The 27,215-nt window shown below is 41.1% G+C and overlaps 1 protein-coding gene across 2 annotated transcripts in view; it reads left to right on the top strand.

Moving 5' to 3' along the window:
* Ptdss1 (phosphatidylserine synthase 1) overlaps window positions 1-26,109 on the top strand; it is a 60,420-nt gene extending 34,311 nt beyond the window's left edge. For both annotated transcript variants that reach the window (XM_051159445.1, XM_051159446.1), the window contains exons 7-13: window positions 2,357-2,498; window positions 4,300-4,412; window positions 6,127-6,192; window positions 16,699-16,798; window positions 22,411-22,479; window positions 23,512-23,581; window positions 25,039-26,109. In XM_051159445.1, the coding sequence (XP_051015402.1) occupies window positions 2,357-2,498; window positions 4,300-4,412; window positions 6,127-6,192; window positions 16,699-16,798; window positions 22,411-22,479; window positions 23,512-23,581; window positions 25,039-25,148 (670 nt within the window). In that variant the 3' untranslated portion in view covers window positions 25,149-26,109. The remainder of the gene's footprint in view (window positions 1-2,356; window positions 2,499-4,299; window positions 4,413-6,126; window positions 6,193-16,698; window positions 16,799-22,410; window positions 22,480-23,511; window positions 23,582-25,038) is intronic.
* The last annotated feature ends 1,106 nt before the right edge of the window (window positions 26,110-27,215 follow it).

The raw sequence follows: 27,215 nt of genomic DNA on the forward strand, positions 1-27,215 counted from the left end.
ATAATATGTTGGATCTATCTCTTTTAGAGTTTTTGTTTATTCTTTGTTTATCTGGGTTTTTAATCTTTTCTTTTTGTTTTGCTTATTGGTTTTTTAGATGGAATCTACTAATAGAGCTGAGGCTGACCTTGACCTCCGTCCTCTAGATTGCATGCGGGGATTACAAGCCTATATAACTATGTTCTGCCTAGGCCAGATTTATATTGCTATGTGGTAAAAGGAGATTTTATACCTTTTGCCATTAATTACCAGTTTGTCCTCTTTGGTTTATTAATAATCCCTTCTTTGCCTATTGACTTGAGGCCTTTGTAATTATTTAAAGGCAATCTAATGTGTAACAGTATCTAGGCAAGACACTGCTCCAAGCAAGTGGAGTAAAGTGCTACCTTGATGCCTTGCATCAGTTCTGAAGGTAGTTAGATACTGCAGCTCTCTTTCTGATGGCAATAGTGAGGCCAAGGCTGGGAGACTTGCCTAAGGACACACGGTAACTAAGCAATGGAGTGTGAATGTATAATAGGTGACTTACATACAGCCAGAATACTTCCCCATATTTAATAATTTATCCTCCCAGGCTCAGCAGAATCATTTTATCAAGATGCCAGAACATAAGCCCACTATTAAACAAAGGCTTAGTATTTTAAAAGCCGCATTCAATATATAAATGAATATAGATTATTTTAAACCTAATTAACCTCAACCTCTTCGATACATTAAATATTCTCTTTCTGGCTTGTGATGTATTTATTATTTCTGTTTTGTTATGTTTGCATTTTGAAAATATAGGTCCTTTGCCATAGTTATTAATTTAAGCGGGCTCTGTTCTTGTTGGTACTTTGGCTCTACCCTTCCTAGGATGTCTTCCCAGCACATCCTTATGCTGAGAAGACATATAACACAAGTATTTAAGAGACTTGAGCTGCTCTCCTCCTGTCTTCTGCCCCTCTTCCTCTAGAAGGAAAGGTCAGACACACTGTTATTTATGTCATTGGCACTGAGTATACAGTCTAAACATAAAAGTCCTCAGTATAAACTTATATTGAATTAGACTCCTCACTAGGTATTTAAATGGCTTAGACTTTAGTTTAACTGAGCTAGTGTAGGCATAAGGTTATTACATAATTCAACTTCTGATTTCTTTACCCCCATATCTGGTTGCAAGCCTTGCTCTGAGAATCTCCTGTGTCTATGTTATATAAACACTACTCCCCAATTGTCCCCTGAAATACCAATGAAGCAGATTACAGCCAATCCCTGAGCAGGGGAAAGAATAGGGATGGACTTCCTGCCAGCCAAGGGAGGAGAAGTTAGAAGAGGAAGTGAGGGCATTCAGCAAGAAGAGATACCCAAGAGAGACAGGATAAAGAGATGGAGCAGGAAAGCTACAAAGTGCAAGTATTACTGGGATGTACTTTGGGAGGAAACCAAATTAGCTTAGAGAGTTAAACATAGAGTAATAACTGCTCAGTTATTGTGTTGTGAAGCTGATTATTAAACAAATATAAAGGAATCTCAGTTATTTGTATGATAGCTGGTTTAAGAGAGAAATTTAGAGAAACAAATACAGTTATGTAAAAATAATCATAATAGGCTAGATGAAAAGCTGGAATTATACCTAGGCCCTATGTTGACAAAGCTGACCTAAACCACCTATTCTTTGCGGCTAAATTTTTTCCTGTGTAAGATACATTGTTTTCTGTCATGAGACATTTGAGTGAGTGATTCCTGGGATTAAATTCATGAAAAGTTGAACATCACTGTCCCCCCAAACTCTGGGGAAAATAAATGATATTGGTGAGCTCAGGAACAGGAAACATGAGCACTTTTAGCACAGCACTGCCTTGGGAGAAACAGTGGTGGCAATAGAATCCTTACTCCATTTATGTTCTTCTTGGGTGCTTCTATGTTGTGTCTTTAATGCCTGCCAACTTCTTGTGATACCACTTCACATGCTGAGCCTTCTGTTATCTCATTGACATCACTGTGCCCTGCCCATCATCCCTGAAGTCCCCCAGTCCAGTGTGCTTCTCTAACCTTTGCCTGATACCTTTCCAGTAGAAAGGATCCTCTCTGCTCTTCGGCATTTGGTAGAATATCATCAGTGCAGTTTTCCCTTTTTGCATCTTTCTTTTTGTTTTTTGTTTTTTTTTTTTTTTTTTTTTATGACAGGGTTTTTCTTGTGTCGCCTTGGCTGTCCTGGACTCACTTAGTAGACCAGACTGGCCTTGAACTCACAAAGATCTGCCTGCTTCTGCCTCCCGAGTGCTAGGATTAAAGGTGTGTGCCAACTACAAGTCTGTACCACTGTACCTGGCTTTTTGCCTCTTTCATCTTCATGTTTTCCATTCTCTTCCAGGGACATCCATACCACTACAGGGAAGATCAAACGTGCTGTGCTGCAGTTTACCCCAGCTAGCTGGACTTACGTCAGGTGGTTTGACCCTAAGTCTTCCTTTCAGAGAGTGGCTGGGATATACCTTTTCATGATCATCTGGCAGGTAATCTTATAGATGCTCATTCTAAGGGGGAAAAGCAACACATAAGTATTCCTGAAGTCTAAAATTAATGGTAGAATGCATTTCAGCTGGGAACTTTGGAAGAGATTCTTGTAGCTGGCATATAGGGTAATTAAAGTCTAGGTTACTCTGTCTGAGGGGTTCCTTCATTGTGGAACAATTTTAAAATATGAGTCTCTGAATTATAAATTAGAAACTGATTTTCTGGAAAAGGTCATAGTTAGCACACACAAAATTAGGTATTTCACTATTCTAAAGGATATTTTGGAAACCAACAAAACTATGAGGAGGCTTTTCTTTACTTTTTAATTTTAGTTTTTTGTATAGCTGGGAGACAGATACTAAAGGGCAGTTTGTTTGTTTGTTTGTTTGTTTGTTTATAAAAATGAGACTCTTAAGTGTTATGCTCTGCCTTTTTCTTATTAGAAGGAACCACATCTGGGTTTCCTAGTACCCTACCATTAAATCTTTTCTTGTATTCTTCCCACTTTACTGTAGAAAATTTCACCTCAGTTTTTCCAGTTTTCATAATGTGCAGAGAGCTGGCTTAGCCATGGGAATGGAACCATTGGATTGTGTGGATCTTGGAGCAAACTGGGGAAGAGAAGCAGAAATTCCAGATGGAAGAAATGTTGATAATCTCTAGAGAAGGATTCTTGTGCCACAAACTTTGTGTGTGTGTGTGCCCTCTGTTCCCAAGAAGTCTCTGTCACATGGACCTCACCATGGGAAACTAGATTTTGTCTAAAGATTCTTTAAGAATCACCAATGATAAAATTTTAGGACTTTTACATATATACTAGCTTGCGTTTATGAACACACCACATACAATAAGTATATAAATATATGGGAATTTAAAAAATTCTAATGAAAAAGATCAGTACGTATCACTTCTAAGAAAATCTTGTTCATACACAGAAAACAATTCCTTTCTTGATAGATAGATTTATATTTATAGAAGTGTAGGTGAGTAAATCATTACTATGGTTTGTAGTTGTCACTCTGCCTCCATTTCTGCAAGGTTGATCTGAATACTCAGCCAACTGCCAATAAAAATATTTTTTAAAACTCCCTGCAAACTCAGAGGGATGGTGTATACTTATAATCCCAGAAGTTGGGAAAGTGAGATAAGAGGATTAGTGTAAGTTCAATGCCAACCTGGGCTACATGATACCAGGTCAATGAGCACTGCATAGCAAGGTCCTGTCTTAGAACACCACCACCAAAAATCACATCTGCCCTGAGTACACACAGTGCATGCCTCCATAGCCATCTTAAAACAACCTCAAGCTTCATAGGTCAGTGCTGTGCTAAACTAGAATTGGGCTTTCTTTAGATCTGTCCTGGTTTCTCCATAAGGCTACAGGATTTATTTGCATTATTTTTCCTGGGCTCAAAGACTGTTCTGACTGTTCCGCAGATCACACCGAGGAACCAAGTGACAGAAATGCAAAATAGGAAATATTTCAAGGAGTTGAGGACCAGAGATCAATCACTCCCTTTTCACCACTGCAGTCATACATGAACACACACACACACACACACACACACACACACACACACACACACACACACACACACACACGACGACCTGCTTGCAGTTGGTTCATGGTTATATACTAGTGTTACTACTTTCAGTATCAAACCCTGGGAAACCTCATATGTTTTCTGAAAAATGCTTTGGATATACTAGTTATTTTTAGCTCTAGAATGCCTGTTTAAGGACTTGTGTGCTCATGATGTAGCCCTGCACACCAGGGTGACTGATCTCTCTTCTCTTCAGCTGACTGAATTGAATACCTTCTTCCTGAAGCACATCTTTGTGTTCCAAGCCAGCCATCCCCTAAGCTGGTGTAGAATTCTCTTCATCGGCTGCATCACAGCTCCCACAGTAAGGTAATTCTGTCTAGTCCCATGGCCATTTGTTGAGGATGTATACTTGCTTTGTGATTTCTTCCTTAGCATAAGAGCTGTCACATTTCCTAGCATATTTTCTGTGAAAAAGCTATTGACAAAAAAGTAATTGTTTGTCCAGAATATGAAGAAAATGTTTGGTCTGAGACCTCAGTACAACAGTGAGAGTTTTAAAAAGAAAGTGGCTAGTTAGTGACACACCTTAGAACTGCCCTTGTTTTCAATGCCTGTGTAGTCTATTTCTGCTGGTACTCTCTCATCCTGTTAAAAAGTAGATACTGAGGTTTTCCTAAAATGAGACTTATTGGTAAGTAGAAAAGATTGTATATTGTTGAAGCCATGAATGATATTAATTTTAGAATGAGACATTGCTGAAATTCTGTTAAGCTGATTGCCCTTTTAAGTACCCTATAGTCCTGCAGGACAGCCATGGTGAGCTTAGGTGTCCATGCATTCATGTGCATTATTGTGGAGGTCAGAGGACAAGTTGCAGGAGTCAGTTCTCCCTGGAATTGAACTCTAGTTGTCAGCCTTGGCAGAAGGTGTCTTTACTTACTGAGGCATCTTGCTAGCCCCTCCATCATTTAAAATATGCATTTGAACCACACAGGTAGAGGAACTACCGCACCAGGAAGAAGACATATAGTCACCTTGCTAAAAGGAACTTTCAGCCATTGCTTCTTACCTTCACTCATTGTTACCCCCAACACCAGTAAACAAAATTAGTAAAACAAAACAAAAAGCCTATTCTCTAATCTAGTAAAGGCAGTTTTTGAGTCCACAGAGCTTACTGTAAAATCTAGTATGCATATATTATATTTCTTTGCCATAAAATCTCTCAAATCCTCAAGGGAACTTGTAATCCCACCACTTCTGACAGATGGTGAGTTCCTGGTTCACTTGCCTTTTTGCGAGACTACTAGCCACACTGTCTTAATGACACCCATTCACCAAACATAGCCAGTCCATGTTTAAATGTGTGATGCATGAAAAGACAGAAGATTTCCAAGTGTTAATTGAAAGATAATACAAAATACTGTTCTAGCATTTTGATATAATTTATGTCTTGGTCACTTTATTAAAGTGATTTTTATCTGCCTTCTTTATTGTTGTGTGACAGCTGGGAACATTTGAATGGCATCTACTGTCCATATGTAGTTCTGACCGTGGGTACTGCTTGGAGCACTTGAACATTCTTTGCTAATCTTGTCAGCAACATTCAGTGTCCTGATATGTAGCTATAGTGAAGTTCAGCTGGGGTCTGTCCAGATTCTACAAGGCAAACATGTCTGCACTTTTATCTGGCTATAAGCAACACCCATAAACCTGAAGATGCCATAAAAGACAATTGAAGAAGCCCAGAACTAACCCGTAGGAGTGGTCTCCACTTCACAGGGAGGTAGGATCAGGCTCCGGCTGCCTTGCTCAAGACTGTGGGGATGGAGGTAGACAAATGCTGCCTCTGCCAACAATGTAATCCTGTAAGCTGAGCTCTCTTCTTTCGCACCCAGCCCAAATTCAGAATCTCTTACAGGAATGCGTGAATAGCCCTGGCTGTTATGTAGAACTGTTCTCTTAAGTAGAACTAGACCAGCCTGCTGGAGTATGACAACCAAGGCAGGCAGCGTTTATATTTCCCTGTCAACGTGATCCCACTATGTACAGGTGCTCATCAATTCCAATTCTAATCTTTCAGACAGTACTATGCGTACCTCACGGACACACAGTGCAAACGCGTAGGGACGCAATGCTGGGTGTTTGGGTGAGTATCTGTGATTAGAGGGGTTTCAAACCGTTTGAGCCCCTAAACTTTTTTGAACAGTTCTTGTTAAGAATCTTTCAGTATAATTTCTCACTAAGGAAGTTGATCAAGGCCAGAAACTATTTCTGGCAGAACTTAGAGACCTTCCTTTACAAAATATATTAGATTTAGTAGGGATCTGTTGAATTTTCTGAACGTATTTGAGTTTGGAACATCACCCTGTCCTGGGCTGAGCTACACTTCATATTATTTTGACCGTAGAAGGTTCCCATGAAACAGTTTACTGCATACCAAAGTGTAATTTTATTGCTCTAAGAATTAACACAACTACATGGTTACAAATTGTGAGTACAAATGTTGTTTTTTAATATACTGTTATTTCACACACCCCACCCTTACCCCACCAAACCCACTATGGGTGAGCCTCTTTTCTGTGTGTCAGGTAAGTCATTCTGCTAATTAAACACTGACAATCTACCACCTTATTTCATATCCATAGTTCAAGAATGGTCTGTGTCAATGTTCAGTTTTGACAAGTCCAGGTGGGAAACTGAGGCAGGTGAACACAGGGTTGACAATTTGGGATCAGTCAGACTGGTGACTGACGTCTCTTTCTCTCGTTTGGGGTCACTCAGTGACCAGCATCTTTTTCTCATTTGGGGTCAGTAAACTGATGTTTCTTTCTCGTCTTCTAAACCTAAATGTAAAAACTTTTTAAATTTGGAGATTGCAAGAGGCATCCAGTAAAGACAGGGAATAAGGGAGGGAGAAAGGGTTTCCTCTCTCCAACTCAGGACAGGCTGTTCTGCTACTGAGGAGGAAGACTTAATCTGATTACCTTCTTCTTGCAGACAGGACTGCAAAAAGTGGCTTCTAGCTAAAAGCTGCAAGGAATTGTAAAAAGGGGCTCTTTGAATTATATATAGGCCTCTGCCCTGAGTCTGTTAACTTATTTGTGAATCTACAGGAGAATAAGAGAGAGAGAGAGAGAGAGAGAGAGAGAGAGAGAGAGAGAGAGAACACTAACAGAGAGAGAGAGAGAGAGAGAGAGAACACTAACCCAGACCACTCACACACAGAAACATTCAAGAGAGAAAATGGATGAATGAGGCAAATGGCCCCAACAAAAAAACTTTACTGCCCTGGTTACACTTCTTAAATACCCTGAACAAAAGCTCTCTATGTCAGAGAGAGAATTACCTCATGGTCAAGAGGATTTATCACAGAGACAGACAAAACCATCACAATGGGAGGGTTTTTAGTCATTATATTTTTCAGTACTAAGCTAAACATTTCTTTAGTCATACATTTCAAGATACAAAGTGAATTTAGAAGTACAGTGTTTTATGTCATAAACTGACAAAGTATGCAGAATTACAATGAAACACTTTGTAATTTTGACATTAAGGTTTGTACTTAATTCAGACATTTCTTGGTAGCCCCAATATATTCTCCGTTCATGAGAAATTCAAACCAAGTTGCCCATATTTATGGTATATACCAGGATTTGTGGTACCATCTCTAGAGTGAAAACGTATCTGAAGCCACAAATCCATCTCAAGCCTGTCTGCTAGTGAGGCATCTGGAGGTCCACAAAAGTATTTATTGCAGCTGTAAACTTTCTATCGACTGTTTAACTTTTTAACTTCTAAAATTATAATCAAATCAGGAACAAACTCATCGGAACAGCAGTGCATCTTCACAAAGATCTCGTAAGAGGTTTGTTCAGAGTGGGTAAATACCCAGAAAGTGAGGGTTCCCATCATGCCAGATTTTTTGAGAGATGCAGCAGCACAGAAAAGAAGGCGTGTCAGAGGCTGGAAACTATTCTGGCGATGCATCACTGTACAGACCTTCCAAAATACTGGATTACCTTCCAGAATGCGTACATGCCTACTGAACTTCCCTAGTTCAGTGGCTCTTGGCAGGTCTGGCCAAACCAGCATAGATAGGAAGATGAGTCCCTGAGGGAGCCTAGCTTCAAAGCCTAATCTAGCTTCTGATTTGAGTGTGACAGTATAGAATACATGACTCCAGGCAGAGTTAGAAATCATTGCACATATAGGTAAAATTTGTAAGCAAAATATAAAAAGAAACTATCATGCAAAGATGATCCAGATAGATTTCCAAAGTGGCTGTACTAGTTTGCATTCCCACTAGCAATGAAGGAGTGTTCCTCTCTCTCTCCACATCCTCGCCAGCATGTGGTGTCGCTTGAATTTTTGATCTTAGCCATTCTGATGGGTGTAAGATGGAATCTCAGAGTTGTTTTGATTTGCATTTCCCTGATGACTAAGGAGGTTGAGCATTTCTTTAAGTGTTTCTCAGCCATTCGATATTACTCTGTTGAGAATTCTCTGTTTAGTTCTGAACCCTACAGCCTAAGTGTCCCTCAGTAGAAGAAAGGATAAAGAAATTGTGGTACATTTACACTATGGAATACTACTCAGCTATTAAAAACAAGGAATTTCCGAAATTTGTGGACAAGTGGATTGAACTAGAAATGATCATAATGAGTGAGTTTACTCAGAAGCAGAAAGACTCAAATGGTATATACTCTCTTATATCTATACACTAGCCCAAGGGATATGTCCCATGAAAGTCTTCACTTATCAGGAAAGTGGGACAGAGGGGAGGACATCCTATTGGGACTGTAGGTGAGGGAAGCATGGGAGAGTGGGGAAATAGAAGGATCCAGAGGGTCCTAGAAACCTACAAGTAGAACATTATGATGGGCAGATCTGGGCCCAGGGATCCTGCTCAAACTATGGCACCAGCCAAGGACAATACGTGCAGTAAACTTCAAACCCCTACCCAGATCTAATTAATGAATAGGACATTCTCTGCAGTTGAGTGGAGGGTGGGGACTGACTTTCACATGAACTCTGGTGCCCCGTATTTGACCACGTCCCCTGGAAGGGGAGGCTTGGTGGCACTCAGAATTCTCCCACTGTTAATGTGTGAGGATTGATGTGTGATTTAATCTTTTCTAATGTTTCTTTTTTAAATGCTGGTGCCCTTGTGTTTGTGGCATAGATGCTCAAAATCGAGATATATTCTTGGTGGATTTTTTCTTTGATGAGAATGAAGTGTCCTTCCCCATCTCTTTTGATTAATTTTTGTTGCAAGTCCATTTTCTTATCGATTTGGATAGCTACTCCAGCTTGCTTTTTGGGTCCATTTGCTAGGAAAACTTTTCTCCAGCCCTTTACTCTGAGATAATGACCATATTTGTTGCTGAGGTATGTTTCTTGTATGAAGTAGAATGTTGAATCCTGTTTACATATCCGTTCTGTTAACCTGTGTCTTTTTATTATAAGGAGAGTTGAGTCCATTGATGTTGATAGATATTAGTGAATGATTGTTAGTTCCTTTCATTGTTGCGTTTATGTGATTGTGTGTGTGTGTGTGTGTGTGTGTGTGTTTGTCTTTGCTTTTGTTCTTGTAAAGTTATCTATATACTGTGTTTTCTTGGGTGTAGTTGACCTCTTTGAGTTGAGTTTTCCCTTTTAGTACCTTCTGTAGGGCTAGGTTGGTGCATAGAGATTGCTTAAACTTGGTTTTGTCATGGAATATCTTGTTTTCTCTCTCTATGGTGATTGAAAGCTTTGTTGCATATAGTAGTCTTGGCTGACATCTGTGCTTTCTTGGTGTCTGTATGACATCTACCCAAACCCTTCTGGTTTTCATGGTCTCTGTTGAGAAGTTAGTTGTGATTCTAATAGGTCTGCCTTTATGTGTTACTTGCCCTTTTTCCCTTACTGTTCTTAATATTTTATTTGTTCTGTAGATTTAGTGTTTTGATTAATTGTGTGGTGAAAGGAATTTCTTTTCTGGTCTATGCTATTTGGTGTTCTGTAAGCTTCTTGTATGCTTAAAGGCATCTCTCTCTTTTAGGTTGTTGGAAATTTTCTTCTTTGATTTTCTTGAAAATATGTTCTGGTCCTTGGAGTCTGCAATCTTCTTTTTCTTCTATTCTTAGTCTTCATAGGTATCATCTTTTCATGATGTCAGTGATTTCTTGGATGTTTTGTGTCAGGAATTTTTTTTTTCTATTTAATGTTTTCTTTGACTGATGATTTATCTATTTCTTCAATTGTATCTTTTACACCTGAAATTCTTTTCTCTATATCTTGTATTCTCTTGGTGATGCTTATCAGTGGTGCTTCTTTTCTTCTCTAAGTTTTCCATCTCCAGGTTTTTGTTTTGTTGTTGTTGTTGTTTGGTTTGCTTGAAGAAATTTTATAAAATAAATTTAATAATAATTAAAAAAAAGAAAACACTCATTGAGTTTGCAGTATTGAAGTGGTTCTGCAATTGGACTCTGAAGATCAGTTCCTTAAGTATCACCTAGAAGTACAGGAACATGTTTATTTCCTTGGTTAATTAATGAATTAAAAGACAAGAAAGGTTTGAAAGTCAAACAAAGCCTAAGTATATTCAAGAGGACAATTTTTTTTAGATTTTTAAAAGAAAAAACTTGAGGGTAGGCCAGCTATATCTCTTAGCAGCTTCCTAAAGGAGGAAAACGGAGAAGGGAAAATCCATTCGAATCAAGCAATACCTCATCAGTTTGGAAACCAGAGAAGGGATTAAGGTTCCCACAGGCGCCTCCTTGAAGTAGGCAATTCCTTGTCAGTCAGTGTGGCATACACCCTTGTTGCCTACCCAGATTCCTTGAACTCAAGACTATAGACCTCTACAAGACTTGAGAGAAGTGAACAAATTGGGCAGAATCCATTCAGCCAGCTGTTCCAAATCTCTACATTTTGTTCAGTTTATTTATTACCAGCAAAGCATAAAGTGCATACTGTATTGGACTTAAAAGATGCATTGTTCAAATAAGCTATCTCATCTGCATTTGAATGGGCTCACCCTGATCTGGGGATATCTGGACACGTAACCTAGACCAGATTGCCTCAATGATTCAAAGCCACTTAAACAGTAGGGACATTCAGGAATAATAATAAAAGAATATAAGAGCTAGTTGTGGTGGTACACACCTTTAATCCCAGCTCCCAGGGAACAGAGGCAAGCAGACCTCTTTGAGTTTGAGGCCACCCTGATCTACAAAGTGAGTCTAAGACAGCCAAGGCTACACAGAAAAACCCTGTCCTGAAAAATCAAAAAACAAAGGGAAAAAAATGAGTTTTAGTCCCTTGTTATAGGTTAAAAGTCCAGCCAAAGGTCAATTTATATTCTTTCATATCTCCTGTTGTCCCTGTACTTTTGTTTGGTTGGTAAGAGGTCCTAAGAGCTCCTGTAATGCTGAGTGGGTAGCCCCCATTACACCAGAAAATATTCAGGTTGGCCCCTGATGGTGAAAGGTACCGTAGGATACAGGGAGCCTAGCTCGAAGAAGCCCCAGCCTCACTGATCCTCCATACCTAGAATTGGGTTGGGCTTGGGGTGGGTCTGCCTGTTTCTGATGTACTCATTTATTCTTCTAATGACCAATCTCTTTCTAATAGGCACATCAGTTCTTTTGTAAAATTCTTCTGTTTTTATCATGGGGTGCATGGGCAAAGCTGAAAGTAGCTGGGGCTTGTAATACAGTCATGGTGACACACCTCATCTTCTTTATTAAAAGATCTTCTTTGCTCTCTCTATTGTCAAACACCTTTGGGGCTATTTCTAATAGTTCTGACTTGTCCTTCTTTTTTCATCTTTCCACATATACCAGGGGCCAACTTAGTACAGGCCAGATTAATTGCCTTGAGATTTGGCAGGTCCTCTCGGTGACTAGGCACTGCTCCAGGAAAGCAGAAGGTGATTCATATGGACTCTGTTTCATATCTGCTATCTTATATTGGTTAGTGGGCTTTTGGGCTGCCTACTTCTTCCCTTCTAACAGAACCTTGTGGTATTCACTTAGTGACTTCACACTTCTCTCTGTGTTGTTGGGGTCTCCATCTTGGCAGTTGCCTCTACCCTCTGGTCATCAGCCATGGAAGCTATTCTAGGAGGACTTCAATTGGTTTTGTGAGAATCTGTTTCCTTTCTTTGGTAGTCAAGAAGGTACGAATGCTTGAAGAAAAGTCGAATCAACTAGAGAAATTAAGTACTGGGGTTGGTGCTGAAAGGGAGATTCTAAATCTTCCAGCTGTAGAGCTCTGTAGTGGATAAAGAGACATACAGGTAGTGATTGTCAGGAAGCTGCCATGGGGAAAGAAGGACTGAAGGAGGTGCCACCCTAGAACCAGGATCAGAGGAGAAGTTAGGACAGCCATGTGGGACTCCATGGCAGGTATGTGGAGGTAGAGAAAGTTTCGGGGTTGGCAATAAGTGGAGACAGCTAGGTGGTGAGGTAGGGGTAGATACAGTTAAGGGGACAGAGTGAGTTTTCAGTGATTGGGACTGGGTGGTGAAGGTGGATATTGAGGGAACGAAGGGAGGAAAGGTAAAGATGGTTATATAAAGGGAGGAGGGCCTTCTGCAGACAATCATGGCTTGGCCACGTTGCCCATTGTGGACCATATAGACCTTCATCCAGTGGGCCATTTGGAAGTTTCTTCAGCCCAAGGCAAGATGTATCCAATCTGATCTAGGTGGCTGGGCTTACCAAAGATGACATTTACCACCACCTAGGCTCTCTAGGAATCAAAATCCCCTGGGAGGGCCAGGCAACCCCAAATGTGGGTTGTTGAATGTGGATGGTTGGATGTTTCTCCAAACGTTCAGTTTCATAGTATATTTGGAGACAATTCATGGCGATAGGTTAATCATAATCCTCCTTGACTATAAGGGAGTAAAGTTAGTCAAAATTCCTTAGAACAGAGGGCTGTTAGGCTTGCTTGTCTTATTACTGTCTGTCCATCCATTCAGTTACCCCCAAGTCCAAGCTAAATTAATTAACACAGAACGTACACAAGTCAGAACACAGACAGTAAAAATTGAGCCAAAAAGAAGACAAAGGAGACATAAAATCAGACCAAGATCCTCAGGAGGGTGGTGCAACATCTCACATTTTTCCCTGAATGGGAGAATATTTGGGTTCTGTTGGAATCCCCCCTCCTTTCCCCCCGCCACATTCCAGACTGAGATCCCAACAAAGTAGGCTATGGCTTACTAGTGAGACCTCTGTAGATGCTTGCTGCTTTTCTCAGGACAGCAGTTCACTCTGCTAGTCCCTGAAACTGAAAGTGTGCCTCCTCAGAGCCTCAGGAGATCTTCTAAGGCAGTCCTTTCAGCCCTGCATTCCAGAGTGAAGACTGAGCTTTAGAATTTGGGTGGGAGGTCTGAGGGCATCCAGAAAATATTAATCCCACCTAAGACCACTAACACAGTTTTGAGCCAAAGTTGAAGTGATCTTGATTTTTTTACTGTGGTACATCCAAGAGCTGGAAAGCAACTGACTCCTAAGCCAGGTTAAAGAGAGCAGCCCCTAGTCCATTTCTTTTTCCCAACTTTTTATTGATTTTTTGTGAATTTCACATAATGCTCCTTAATCCCACTCTTCTACCTGTCTTTTCATATCCACCTTCTGCCCTTGCAACCTTCCCACCAAAAGAAAATCAGGATTTTATTTTTTTTTAATCTTGTCATGGAAGCTATAGTGTGTCACTCAGTATACCCTTTTATTTGCAAATGTTCATTTCAATGAGTCATAGGTTTGTTTAGAAGCCTTTGGCTATTGTTACACTGTCAATACTGGATCCTTATAGCGACTCCTTTCTGATATCCTGTTGTTGCCCTGAGTAATGGAGATCCTACATCTTTGAATCTGTAGGACCGGCCCTTGCACGGGTTCCAGCAGATGATAGGTGGAGTAGTCGTTGGGGTAGGCCAACTCAAAACCCTGGATCTGGGCCTGGAAGGTAGTTGAGTTGGTCAGCTCATCAACTCTCCTGCACCTGCAACAGCAGGGTGAGCTCTCCAGAACTGCTCCAGCTAGCTCACCCAAGGCTGCAGCTGGCAGGTGGTTCTCCTGCTCTCATGTACTCCTGCTGGCTCAACTGCACTTTCACCATCTACTGTGCTGCCCAGGCAAGGTGCAGATACTGGACCCCTTTTAAGGAGAAAAATCACAGGGAGTTGCAAAACAGGGTTATAGAAGAGAGATAATGGAGCAATGAGAAACACAGAAAAAAAATCTCAACAAATACTATGTGGTCACCATGTGATTTGAGAGAATGATTGGAGAGGGTGAGAATCAGGGTATTCTCAAAAACAAGTCGAGGTCAGGGCTTGGAGCAGGTCAGGCTCCAGGAAACAGACATAAAAACAACTCAGCTCTGACAGTAAATGGAACCTTTTTAACAATATAGCATAATGGCTCCTATCTTTAAAATGGTGTTAGGCAGGTTCCTCAACTCAGTTGTTACTTTCTTACTGAAATGTGTCCATATGCACAGATAATGCCTTAGCAGAAGCTTCATAAGAAGCTGGTCCTAGAAATGCTGGTGTTTAGAAAAACCTGCAGTTCTTTACAAAGTCCACTGTATAGGTCCTGATCAGCATTTAAAAGGAAAATAGAGGGCTAGAGAGATTGCTCAGCAGGAAAGAATATTGGCTGGTTCTACAGAGGACCTGTGTTTGATTCTTATCATGCACAGGACAACTCCTGAACAACTGTAACTCCAGTATGAGGATCTGATGCCCTCTTCTGGTCCCCACAGGCCATACATACATGTAGACAAAGCACCTATATATATAAAATAAAAATGAAGGAAAAATAAAATAAAGGAAAAATAAAGCAGAATAAAAAAACACCAAAATAGTTATCAAAGGACAATTACAATTTAGCTAAAGATCATAATTGCTCTTATTTTCTAGAATTGGGGAACACTTATTCTGTAAAGTAGGACCAAGTATTCCAACAAACAGAGGAGTGTAGGTTCATTTTAATGGAAACTAGGGGTGTGGAGAAACCAGAAACAAAGAAGAGAAAGATAAGTTATCTCAGCATTATGATCCTTTAAGATAAAGGTAAGGAAACAGAACCATAGACAAACAATTTACTGTTGACTCTAGGTTACTTCAAGTTATGTTTTTTATAGAATTACGTAAACAGAGTTTCCTTATGCCTATGAAATTGGCCTATTTGGCACATTTTGCATTTTTGTAATCTCTAATCCAACTTTCTTTAAATCAGACCTTGGTTTCTACTTAGTGGCATGAGTAACTCCATTCTGACTTTTAGCCTGCTCTATTGGAACCTGAGGCAAGAACTTACTTGAAAACAATAACGTCCTGTAATTTTTATTTAATGAAGTCTGCAATTATTTATGAAGCTTCTGTTTAAATAGTGTGTGTGTGTTTGTGTGTATGTGTGTGTGTGTGTTGGCATCGTGTTTATTAGTTACTTTTCTCTTGTTGTAACCAAGAGACAAAGCAACTCAATGGAAAAATGGTTTCTTCTGGCTCATACTTTGAGGGTTCAGTCTATCATGGAGGGGAAGGTGCATAGCAGAGTGTGTAAAGGCTCTGGCAGCAAGAGCTCACATTCTTTGTGGACCAGGAAGCACAAAGTGGGCTTGAAGTGGAGCTAACTATAAACCTCAAGGCTTGTCTCCCAGAGATCTACTTCCTCCATTGAGGCCCCATCTCCTAAAGGCAAGCTTGTTGAGAGGGACATTTCACATGTAAACTGTTAACCCCATGTGTTTTTTAAAAGAAATTCAAATTTCAGTAAACAATCAGAACTCTCCTGGGTGGTCCATATAATTCTTACCTCATCCTTTCTTACCTTCAACCTCTGAGCCTTAGTAGAGGCCTGATACTTTTCTTTAATGTTTTAAAGGGAAATCATGAGTTATTTGCATGCGTTGTTGACATTCTTTGCTCTTAGCAAAATTGCTTAAGTTAAAGAGAGGTTAAAAGAGCTTATATTGTCAGTAAAACAAAGCATACTTAATCCTGAGATTCTTAAACGACTGTAAGAGAATGTGATTGATGCCTTCAAGTATTGACAGAATCCTTTAGAGCGCTCTAGCGCTACTTGTGTGTGCCAAGGGCTATGTAAGAACACCAGCAGAAGGGTAGAGGATGCAGTCTCCAGCCCACAGCAACCAGCTCTGTAATAGCTGGATTGTGACCAGAAAACTGAACCGCCTTTTTTGTTTGTTTGTTTGTTTGTTTCTCTGTGTAGCCTTCACAGTACTGGACTCTTTTGTAGACCAGGCTGGCATTGAACTCACAGAGATCTTCCAGCTGCTGCCTCCCAAGTGCTGTGATTAAAGGTGTTCACAACCACACCCAGCTTGAACCACCTCTTAAAGGGTTCTCTGTGCTTCAGAGGGTTCCTAAGTTGGCATGAGTGTCCACTTTCAGGTGATGCTGGATGTTTCTAAATACTAAAAAAAAAAAAAAAAAAAAGTGAATCAAGATTTAGAGAAAGGAGGGGGAAATATTTCCAGTTCAACTGCAGTGGGGGAGAAACTGTTTCTGTAGAGTGTCTGCAGCCGAAATCTTGACCATTTGTAATTCAGCTATTTCATGTTTCTGGCAATGGACATGCTCTATAAGGTGAGCTAACATTGAACTTCTTACCCCTTGTCTGCTTAGGGTCATTGGTTTCCTGGAAGCTATTGTTTGCATAAAATTTGGACAAGATCTCTTCTCTAAGACCCAAATACTCTACGTTATACTTTGGCTGCTTTGTGTGGTAAGTTATTACTCTCATACCCAGAATGTTACCTGAACTCCTAGATGTCCCTAAAGAAACAGAAATACAAAAATAAAATTCTCTTGTGCACCAAGTCTTCCTTAGAAGTTTATAGACATTTTTAAATAACTTAATCTTGGACACTAAAGTTTAAGACTAAAATGCAGCCATACAACATCTGAAATGGGTCACCTTAGCCATTTCCAATCATGCCCTCAGCAGCTGCACCACCTATATGTTTATTTGCTTCTGGGAATAAGGTGAACTTTTGAGGACTTTGAGGAAGCAACAAGGACAGTTTCCTTCTATGCCCTCTCCTGCATCCTATCACTATGGCTTTTATAGTATAACATGCATGTCACTTTACATGGGTGTAGACAAACTGTCATCACGGAGTGAATTTTGAGGCAACTAGACCACAGCTATTTTTCCCTATAGGCCACACTTATACCCCAGAGAGAGAGAGAGGTACCCACTCTGAAGAAAGAAGCCCAGAGTGGTATCAGCCCAGAGCTCCTTTTTTTTTTTTAATTGTTTCTGTCCTTTACTCACCTTATAAAATGAAATGTTGACTAGCTTAATTGTATGCAGGTCTTCTGTATAAACCACAGATGTTTTGAGTTCATGAATGTCGTAATCTTCTCATGTCCAGAAGACACTGTTTAATCCAATCTTAGACTTTATATTTTTTTTATAATTTCTATCCACTTATCCCAAGTAGCTGCCATGCTCAACAAGTCTCATTTGCTCTATAGATTTCCTTTGTCTCTAGCTCACCCTCCCTTCTACTTTGAAGGAGAAACAACTCCTCTGTCCTAAAGATCCTTATCGCTTTACCAGCTTCATCATGTCTTATAATTAAGCACGCATTTTGTACTTTCTATAAGGTGTTTCTTGTTGTTGTTACTTTCACAGTGTCAGTTCTTAGGGTTGTAGGTTGGAAATCCCAACTGTGATAGGACACCTTGCACCTTGCCCTGACTTCCTTGATCTTGAGCAGTAACAGGGAATATATCCAATTTAAAGTACAGAATTAATAATTAGTTAATTAAAGTACAGTATTTTTCTATTCTGGTATGATTAGAAGAAAAAGTAGGTTGAGGAAGGGGAAGGTTAATTATATGTGATGTTTTGCTTCTGATCTTGGATTGTTCTCTGCCGTGGTCACTTCTGATTTGGACTGGAATATGACCTGCCTATGTGGGCAGAGGGCTTCTCACCTTAGCTGCTACAGGACAGTCATGGGGCCACAGAGAGGACAAACCAGGTGCCCTCAGTTGTGGTAGAGGATACTTCTTACCTCATTCATCATAGGCCAGCCAGTTAGCATGCCATACCTGGGTCTTGTATTCTAGATGTAATGATTGATTTTTTATATATCTGTCTCCGCAGCATTGTACTGTGTGAGCATGAAGAAGCTTCATCATCTTTTTGTTCCTACTGTCATGAACACAGAACCTAGTACACCGGAATCTCAGCAGTGATGTAAAGAATGAATTAGAAAGGCAAAGACTAGTGATATCCAGGCCAAGGGATCAGCTTGTACAGACATGAGACGGTGAAGAGTGCCCAATGCCTTAGGATGATGGTAGCCTATTTGGGGGAGCAAGAGTGAAGAGAACACTGAAGAGGATAGGAGTTGCCCACATAGGAAGGGCTATGCATACATGTAGTTGCTTCTTCTAGGATTTATAAGTGATAAAACAGTAATAATCTGATTTTTGTTACAGAGAAATACTGTGCAGGGTGGGTTCTGGAGGGAGAATGTTAAATTAGTGTGTGTTGCTGACTCCTAGTTGGCAAGTGACAAGTGGAAGTGAACCAGAGGCATTTGGAGTGCAAGGAAAGGGCTAGTTAGGTTTGTTAGTTCTTCAGGAAATAAGTGTATTGGACGCTGTTGCCCTGTAATTACCCAGAAGAGACTTGAAGGCAACTTCAGGATTTTTAGATTGTGCTAATAACAGGCCAGCATACCAGAGAGCAGCCCATGAGAAAAGGAGGCAAACCGTTCTGAGTTGAGGTTGAATTTACAGGTGAAGGTATCCTTTCTCATTGCCTGCCTTTCTGGAATTCTCATCAGTTTAGTAACATTGGATAAGGCTTGCTCAGCAGTGACCTGACCCAAGCTGTACCTATGTGAAAGCAGGAGATGCTGTAAAATTATAAGAAGCATTAGAAGACACTCCATAGGAACTTGAGATGCTGGATGAGGATGGAATTCCATGGAGCAGCTGGATTCAAGTGGTCAAGTATAGCTTACATGGCAGCCTTAAGAAGACACTGAGACTCCAAAGAGAGGCAGAGTCTGATTGACATGATCAGGCATGACAGACATGAAGAGGACTAAGCTTGAAAAAGGCCACTGAGCTGGTCAGCTTCCATTACTGTAACAACTACCTGAGATCAGTTCAAGAGAAAGGTTTATTTTTGGCTCACAGTTTTAGAGGCTTCAGTCTACTGTCATTCAACTGCATGGTATTAGTACCTTAACAACAAAACAGGCTTACCTGAAAGAATGTGTTCAGGCCTGTTCCTCTGTGTCAGCAACATTTGCTGAGTATCCTCTGAATTGGTGTCCTCCTTCTAAAGTCCCAAAAGAAAGGAGTCTCAGTGCTCCAGTTGCTGCCCCATCTTGACCAAGAAGGTTGCATTACAGGCATTGTAACAAAAGAATGCAAAACCCAATCCATATGCAAACTAGCAGATCTCTACATGATGGAGTTTTTAAAGATGGGAAGGAAAGTCTCATTTGTGCCTTTAAGAGTAGTTTCCCATGACCTTCCTCTGGGATTTCCTGTTTGGAGTTTCCGAACACCTCCCAGTAGCAACAAGTTGTGAACCATGGTAAAATGGACCTCTGGAGACACTCAAGACCCAAACCATAGCAAGTCCCTGCTGCCTTGAGTATTACACAACCCAAAAGAATGGAAACAAGATCCCAACGTTTTCCTGCCACTGCCTTTTAAAGAGCAAGATTGATGCCCTTCACAAGAGTGAGACGATCATTATTCATTAAATTATACCACATTCCTCAGAGAAGCAAAGCCCCTAATTATTCCCTTTGATTGGCAGGACACCACACACAGAATTTGAGATTAATGTGGAAGCAGGCATCTCATGTGCTGGCTAATAAAGTTACCAAATAATTATCATACGCTAATGTTCACTACCTTCCTTTGAAAGCCAAGCTAGATTGTGATGCTCACTGCTGCCACACCCGTGGGCACAGACTGGCTGGCTTTCAACCCACAGAGTCCTCTATTCTCCTTCCTACATCCTTCTTTAAACAAAGAATGTGCATTGCTATTTTAAATCCAGTCCTTGACATTTTAAGTGGGTACTTGCCTAGATTTCCACAGGTATGATTGCAAACCCAAAAATTACCAGCTTTTGTCTCCTGAGCCAGGAAGAAAATAGGCCTCTTGTACCTAGGTGAAATAGTAGATTTGGCAACCACAGCAGGCCTGTTTTGTTGTGGCCATGATGATAAGCACCTTTCTTCTGCCACCTGCCAGTGTTTGCCTGGTCCATCTGCAAAGCCAGCTCTGCCTGCTGTTTCCTATTGGAGGGAGCCCCAGCTGCAGCCTGAAAGCACAAGCTGTCAAGGAAAGGAAAAGCCTGCAGGCCTGCCTTCTGCTGGTCATAATCTGCAATGTCAGGCCAGTGGAGGCATTGCCTTCTTCCTGCCTGACTCATTTCAGAGCCAGTGCTTTGGGAAAAAGGTGCCTAACCTCCCTCTTCCAGTGTGAAGCATAAGACATCCTGTTGTGCCCTTGTAAAGTCTCCAGCACATACAGAGTCTCACACATGGCATTTCTGCTTTTGCTATTCTTTCCCTTCCATGAAAAATGGCAAATTTAATGTTAGTATATGTGAAAGAATTTCGACAAGTATTAGAAAATGCTGGAGATTTGAAGTCATTTACATTTTGTAACTATAATATGTTCATTCATTGCATAGTTTTTTGATGGGAGGGAATGTGGACTCTTTAAAACTCCATCATACAGAGATCTGCTGGTTTGATATGGCTTAGGTTTCATGTTCTATTGTTACCATGCCTCTATTGCAGCCTCCTTGATGAGGAAGTGGGCCGAAACTAGAGCACTGAGACTCCCTTCTTTGGAGTTTTTAAGAGGACATTCACTTCAGAGACACTTAGCAAATATTTCAGAGACACTTAGCAAATGTTGCTGACAAGACAGAATGGACCAGAGCTTAGGATGCAAGCCATAGGCATGGGGGTTCATAATTCTGCTTCTCTTACTTGTCTGTCCTTCACCCACCTGACTGGTCTGTACAGAGTGGGCATGGCTGGAGTCTGTTGTTCCTATGATGCTTTTCTTTTTCTCAGTGGCTGGAGAAGCTCCATGGTGGGATGGAAATAGACAGATGTAAAGACATAAGCTCCGTATCTGATTAGATCAGAAATATCTTTAACACTAGGACCTAGCCTAACAAGAAACCTGTGTTCTGGCTCCAGTTTTTCTCTGAGCTTTCTTTTCTCTTCTGTTAGTATCGGAAGGGACTTAAGAATCTCTGGTGTGACCTTCCATATCTAAAGCTCTGAAAGAGCTACAATTCACAGAAGGAACTACAATTGTTCTCTCTGGAAGAAAAGGACCCACCATGATTTCATACCTGTCTCCACGCTTAGGATGAGGTGATAGGTAGCAAAAGTGTCCATAGGCAATAGTGTGAAAGAGATTGGGTATTATGGGTGGCTTGCTGCAAGTGTCCTGGGGTGTGGCCTGTTTTGTTTAGCCACTTTTGTTTACTCCACTTCATGTTAAGAATGTGAAGCCATCTCTCTTTCTGGTCCCTTCTTGCCTCCTTTTCTTCTGATCCTCTTGTTCCCTCTATGCTTTGCTACTACTCAGTCTGGGAAGCCAGAGACTTTCCATAAACTATTTTTTGACACATTTTGAATTTTTGGATTCTCAATATCCATGAGAGATGGGTTCCATATCCCCTTTGGGATACAGAAATCTCCTAGTCATCAAGTCCAGTATTCGCATTGTGTTTGTACAGTGTGTGCGTTTGCTCCAATAGCATTTAAACCATAGTAGATAAAAATGCAAATACTCTGTAACTTGTTTTTAGAGAATGAGGATGAGAATTTTAAACTACTGGTTTAGCTCTCATCTCCCTCAGGTTGTTAAAAAATATTTCAGTCTCTTTCTTTTCCTGTCTACAAAAGCAACAGCAACAATAGTCAAGGTGAGGCAACTGGCACCAAAATCCAGGGCCAGTAAAGGCAGTGTTGTCCCTCGTGTTCAGTCCCAGGCATTGCTAAGAAGCTGGATGAGAATTTTCTGTCCAGAAGTTCTCTACCTTAGGCTGAGTCTCTGCTCTTCAGAGAGGATGCCGGATAGAACTATATATCTGGTCTCCCGTAGCCCTTCTTACAAATGGAGTATATGTGACCTGCCCAACCCCAGCCCAGCAAACCCATTCCTGACAGCCACACCCAATTGTTTCAAACACTTCCCTGAAGGCAGATGGCAGAAAGGCACTGAATTGTCTTTGGATTCTCACAGAAACGCAATTCTGGGGAAGTGGAGTATGTATATGTACTGTCGTTTATTAAAGGGCTTTGTGTTTTTATCTTCCAGGCTTTCACCACATTCCTGTGTCTGTACGGCATGGTTTGGTATGCAGAGCACTATGGTCACCGTGAAAAGGTAGAGGAGGAAAGAGAGGTGGCCTTCACTTGAAAGCCCCAGCAGAGAGCACAAGCACACTGAGGGAAAGAGATAGAACAACAGCCTTAGGGAGCAATGTCAGTCCTGCTATATAGAACTTAACATATCAGAATAAGCCCTGTTACACAGATGGGTCTGCTTGTGACTCACCTAGTCAGTATTTTATCTTCCTTTTGCAAAGAGTTTAAATCTTAGTTATTTAAATAAAAAAATTAAAAACTAGTAAAACAAATGTAGAACTGATAAACCACTGAACCCATTCCTGAGGTTCGCTTATATTCTGGCTCTTTGCCTTTTCAGTCCTTTCTATGTCTGGGCTCCCCATCTACAGTGCTTGCTCCTTACAGTTAAAGTCAAGAATGATGTGAGTGGATTTCAACATTAAAGCAGTCCTGGAGACTACGGTGTGTGTGTGTGTGTGTGTGTGTGTGTGTGTGTGTGTGTGTGTGTTATTATGTGGAATGATGTGGGATGGGGACAGATTTTAACCTCAGGTATCCTTCTTTGGTCATTTGTCCATTTTTAGTTTTTTAATTAATTAATTAATTTTTTATTTTATTCTTTATTTTTTAGCAAAGCCTCTCACTGGTTATAAGCATTAGACACTGCCATGCTTTTTGATTTGTGTTCTAAGAATTGAAATTCGGTGTCAGGCTTTCACAGAAAGCACTTTACTGACTAAGCTATCTCCCCAGCTTTGCCTTTGTTCAAATAAAAATAATGCCTTCACCTTTTATTCCTAACTTTGACCTTGAAGGTCTGTGCATGTCTGTGTTACCAGGATCAAACCCAGAGTCTTGCCCATGCTCCATCCAAGGCTCAGAGCTAATGGTTTCTACAAGTTTGATTCTATATTGTCTGACAGAAGATCATAGGTTTTCTAGCTAAGAAATACACTCAACCTTTAAAACTTTATCACACTCAACCTGGGTTCACTTTTTTTTTTTCCATCCTGCCATTCCTCCCAGGACTGATTTAAAGTTTACCCACCAAATCTGTGTCTCTCTCTAGACCTATTCAGAGTGTGAAGATGGCATTTACAGTCCAGAGATCTCCTGGCATCATGGGAAAGGCTCAAAAGGTAATAGCTGTCTTATTGTTTAAAACTTTATTGAGTCCTTTGCACCCTCTGGCCTACTGTAGTGTTTGGGGTCAGTATTCATCTTCTGAGCATCAGTAAAGACATTGAAGGGTCTCAAACCAACTCATCAAATTTCCCGTGTCACTTACCAAGAAAGTGTTTACAGAATCAAGCTAAAAGCCGGCTTTATGAGCTGAGAGTCCGTACTGGGCTCTGCCTTCTTCAGTCAGGAAGATAGTGAGGTCTACACTGCCTTGAGCCCCATGATGGGAGCATTCTCCCTCTTGGCTCTTGGCTTTCATAGTGCATGAAGTGTTTAGAGAAGAAAGGCCTTTCAAAAGAGATTGATGAATCTATGAATTTTATTCCAAAGGAAGAGCAGTGTGAACAGGCCCTCAGCTAGCATTTTGTAATAATCTAGGGCCACTGGTTTCTTTGAAAATTTTAAATGTATGAAACAACAACAATGAAGAGGTTCCACTGGCAAGTAATTTTAAGTTCTTGTGAAACCTGAGAAGCATAGCTGAGGGAAGCAAACTAAATCTGAGAGACGGCATTCACTGTGGCTTGTGGTTAAGGAAGGCCTGTGAGTTCCTTTACAAACCATGCTTTGAGATGACCCTGGGGAGCTGGTGCTGTGAACTCTGCTTAGTTTCCGGCCACACTGTAGAGTGCTGACCTGTTGTGGGCAAAGGGGTTCACCAGACTGGCCTTACCTGGGCCCATCCAGTTATATATCAGCCCTGGACACTGCTGGTTCTTCAACAGAAAGAATTCATGGGTGGAAGTGATACTCCCTTCAGAAAAATTTAGACAGTGACAAATGATACTTAGAATGAAGACAAGACACTGGGCCTTTGGGGAGTGGGGATAAGTGACTGTCCTTGGTAAGTATTCCACCTGGAACTGAACCAGAACTCTGGGAAGGAGAGGCTTTGGGCTTAACTAGTCCACTGGGGACTGGCTGCAGCCTTTATCAGTGTCACCTCGGGCCTGTCACCCAGAGCAGCAGGTGCCTGACTTGTAAAGATGTTGTTCTCTGTGCTAATCGTTGTAATTTTATGACCAACCTTGCAAAGCCTGTTTAGCAGTTCAGTGTGTACAAACTTGGGGGGGCTATACTGTCCTTGTAATCATAAGATGGATACTGATGTAGCTGAACTTTTATTATCCTTTGTTTAGGCTTTCATTTTTAGTCTCTCTTTGGGCCTCATGACTGCTGTGACCAGTCTATTTTATGTATAGCCAGAGTAAAAATTCTTCCTTGTACACAGGAACCACAGCCTGACTCTGCCAGATTCACCTGACCTTAAGTTATTAATCAGGCCACTAGAGGTAGAGCAACTGTAGGGTAAGCTGGCAGGCCCAGCAGGCCAGAAAGGGAGAATCACAAATTCCAAGAGCCAGCCCAAAACTCAGAGGCCCCAGGTGATGATGTGTTGCCTTCCTTTGGACAGGTTCTGAAGACAGCCTACCCAAGCATTCAAGCAACAACGAAAGTCATTCTTCCAGAAGAAGGAACCGGCATTCCAAGTCCAAAGTCACCAATGGAGTTGGAAAGAAATGAAGGAGCCTAGCTAATCTCAGATGTTCCAGAGAGTGCCTAGACCTGAGAGGGAAACAACACATTTGGGCCTTCCTATGTGGAGATCAAAATGTTCAGAGGGAGCTTTGGGGATCATGATTTCAGTGTAAGTCTTGTCTCCCATAGACTTGGATGCACATTACTAGGCTGACCATTGCCTGGGTCTTTTTCCAACTGGAGGTGTCTCCTAACTTCAGCACATGGCCTGCAGTTTCTGGTAGCAATACAGTGTGCTGGAAGGGCAGGATAGCTGATGGCTCCCAGCTGTCATCAATGGCTCTGTGCTGATGTGTCTTGTGGATGGATGCTGTATAAAAATCTTCATTCAGATGTTGACTTAACCGACTGGTTAGTGAACTGGTCACTGGGTTTTATTTTTATGAGTCTGCCTTTCCATTTGATGGGTTGTTTAAGTTCAGTCAGTTCACTTTTACTTCCTGTTTTCAAGTTAGAATGCTTAAAAGCTTTCAGAATCCACTGCTGAAATTGGGGGAGGGTTCCATCTAGAGAAACAAAGGGTTGGGAGAGCTTTTGTGTCCCTGCTTAGCATACTCAGTCCCCAGCCACAGGACAGATGACCAGCAGTGTAAGTTTGAAGAAGGCTGGATGCTTACACTGGAGCCTGGGCTTCAGATTGGAACCTGTTTTGTTCCATTCCAAAGGCTGTTTGTCTAACAGAGTGCATGAAAGTGGCCCTGCTAGAAGAGCTGGACACTGAGGCTCCTCTCCTGCCAGGTGCCTTTTCCATGTGCTTGGTTTTCCTTCTATGCTGTGTTGCCCACTTTGTTTTTCGGTCTCATGTGAGGTGCTAGTGAGTATTAATTAACTTTAATCTGTGCCATGCTCTCCTAGAACATTGTCCCAGTCTACCCTGGACCCCTGTTTTAAATAAATCAATTCACATTAAAAGCTCATCAATGACCTGTCTCTGTAGAGTGCTGTTTCTTTGTATCTTATTGTTCTTTTAATTCTTGGTAAGCAGCCTCATAGTTTACAGTTAACTTTAAGATAATACATATGTATATATGCTCTATGTGCTGAAGAAGAAAAAGGAACAGTATTTTAAAAGGGCTTACAGATATATGTCTTAGTCTGAACCTTCCCTAAGGGAGCCACAGGAAATAGAAGTGTAGCCATTGTGTGTCACTGTGGTCATGCTTACCACCTTGGATTTTCTTTCTCAAACAAGTGACCTGTACTGATACAAACTTGCTAAAACCAACCCTTTCCCTCATTTCCCCAAGCGCAGTTGGTTACTGTGTCCTACCTCCTTAAAGGAACTCTTTAAATTGTAAAGGATGTTTTCCTTTTTAAAAAAAAAAAATTCCTAAATGAGTCATGAAAAGCCAGGGTCACAGTCAATGCTCTGGGTGACCACATGATTGAGAGCCACCCACATACTTGCTTCCTCAGCCACACATGTCCTGAAAACAGCATCACCAGCTGCTGGCCCACACCAGGAAGCTAGGGCAGGCCACAGCACTAAGCTTTCCCATAGTGTTCAGTGAACAAGTTTAAAAGGGGACAGATTGACATGCAGCGTGTACTACCTGTCATTCCTCATCCCTCCTTTGGCAAGTTCTGGAGTTGACCCCAGGGCCCTGTGTGTGCTAGACAAAAGCTTAAGCAACCCATTGTCCTTGAGCTGTGGCCCTCTCCACACAGTCCATTGAACAGACTTTTTTGAACATGGGAAATCTTTTCCTGTGGCATTGATGTATGCTGTCAACCTCCAAGGCAATTTGTTCCTGACATAGCTCCCTCTGCCTGCAGGAATGTGATTTACAATCTGGAGAGGCCATAAAGCTCTACCATCCCATCTGAAAAACAGCAAGTACAAAAAAGAATGTAAATTATATATAACAAATTCCTACAGTCAGCAGCAATAAGATGTCTGGGGTGGGCTCTTTGTTTTGTTTTGTTTTTTTGTAATAAGGGATGCCTATGGCTTTAATTTCTAAGCCCCACCCCCGTATTCTAGGAAGAATAGATAACAGTGAAATGTCCTGCTGTGATAGTGATTTTTCAAAATAAAAAATAGCACTTTTT

Source organism: Acomys russatus, chromosome 17 (genome assembly GCF_903995435.1).
Source record: "Acomys russatus chromosome 17, mAcoRus1.1, whole genome shotgun sequence".
Lineage (NCBI taxonomy): Eukaryota > Metazoa > Chordata > Mammalia > Rodentia > Muridae > Acomys > Acomys russatus.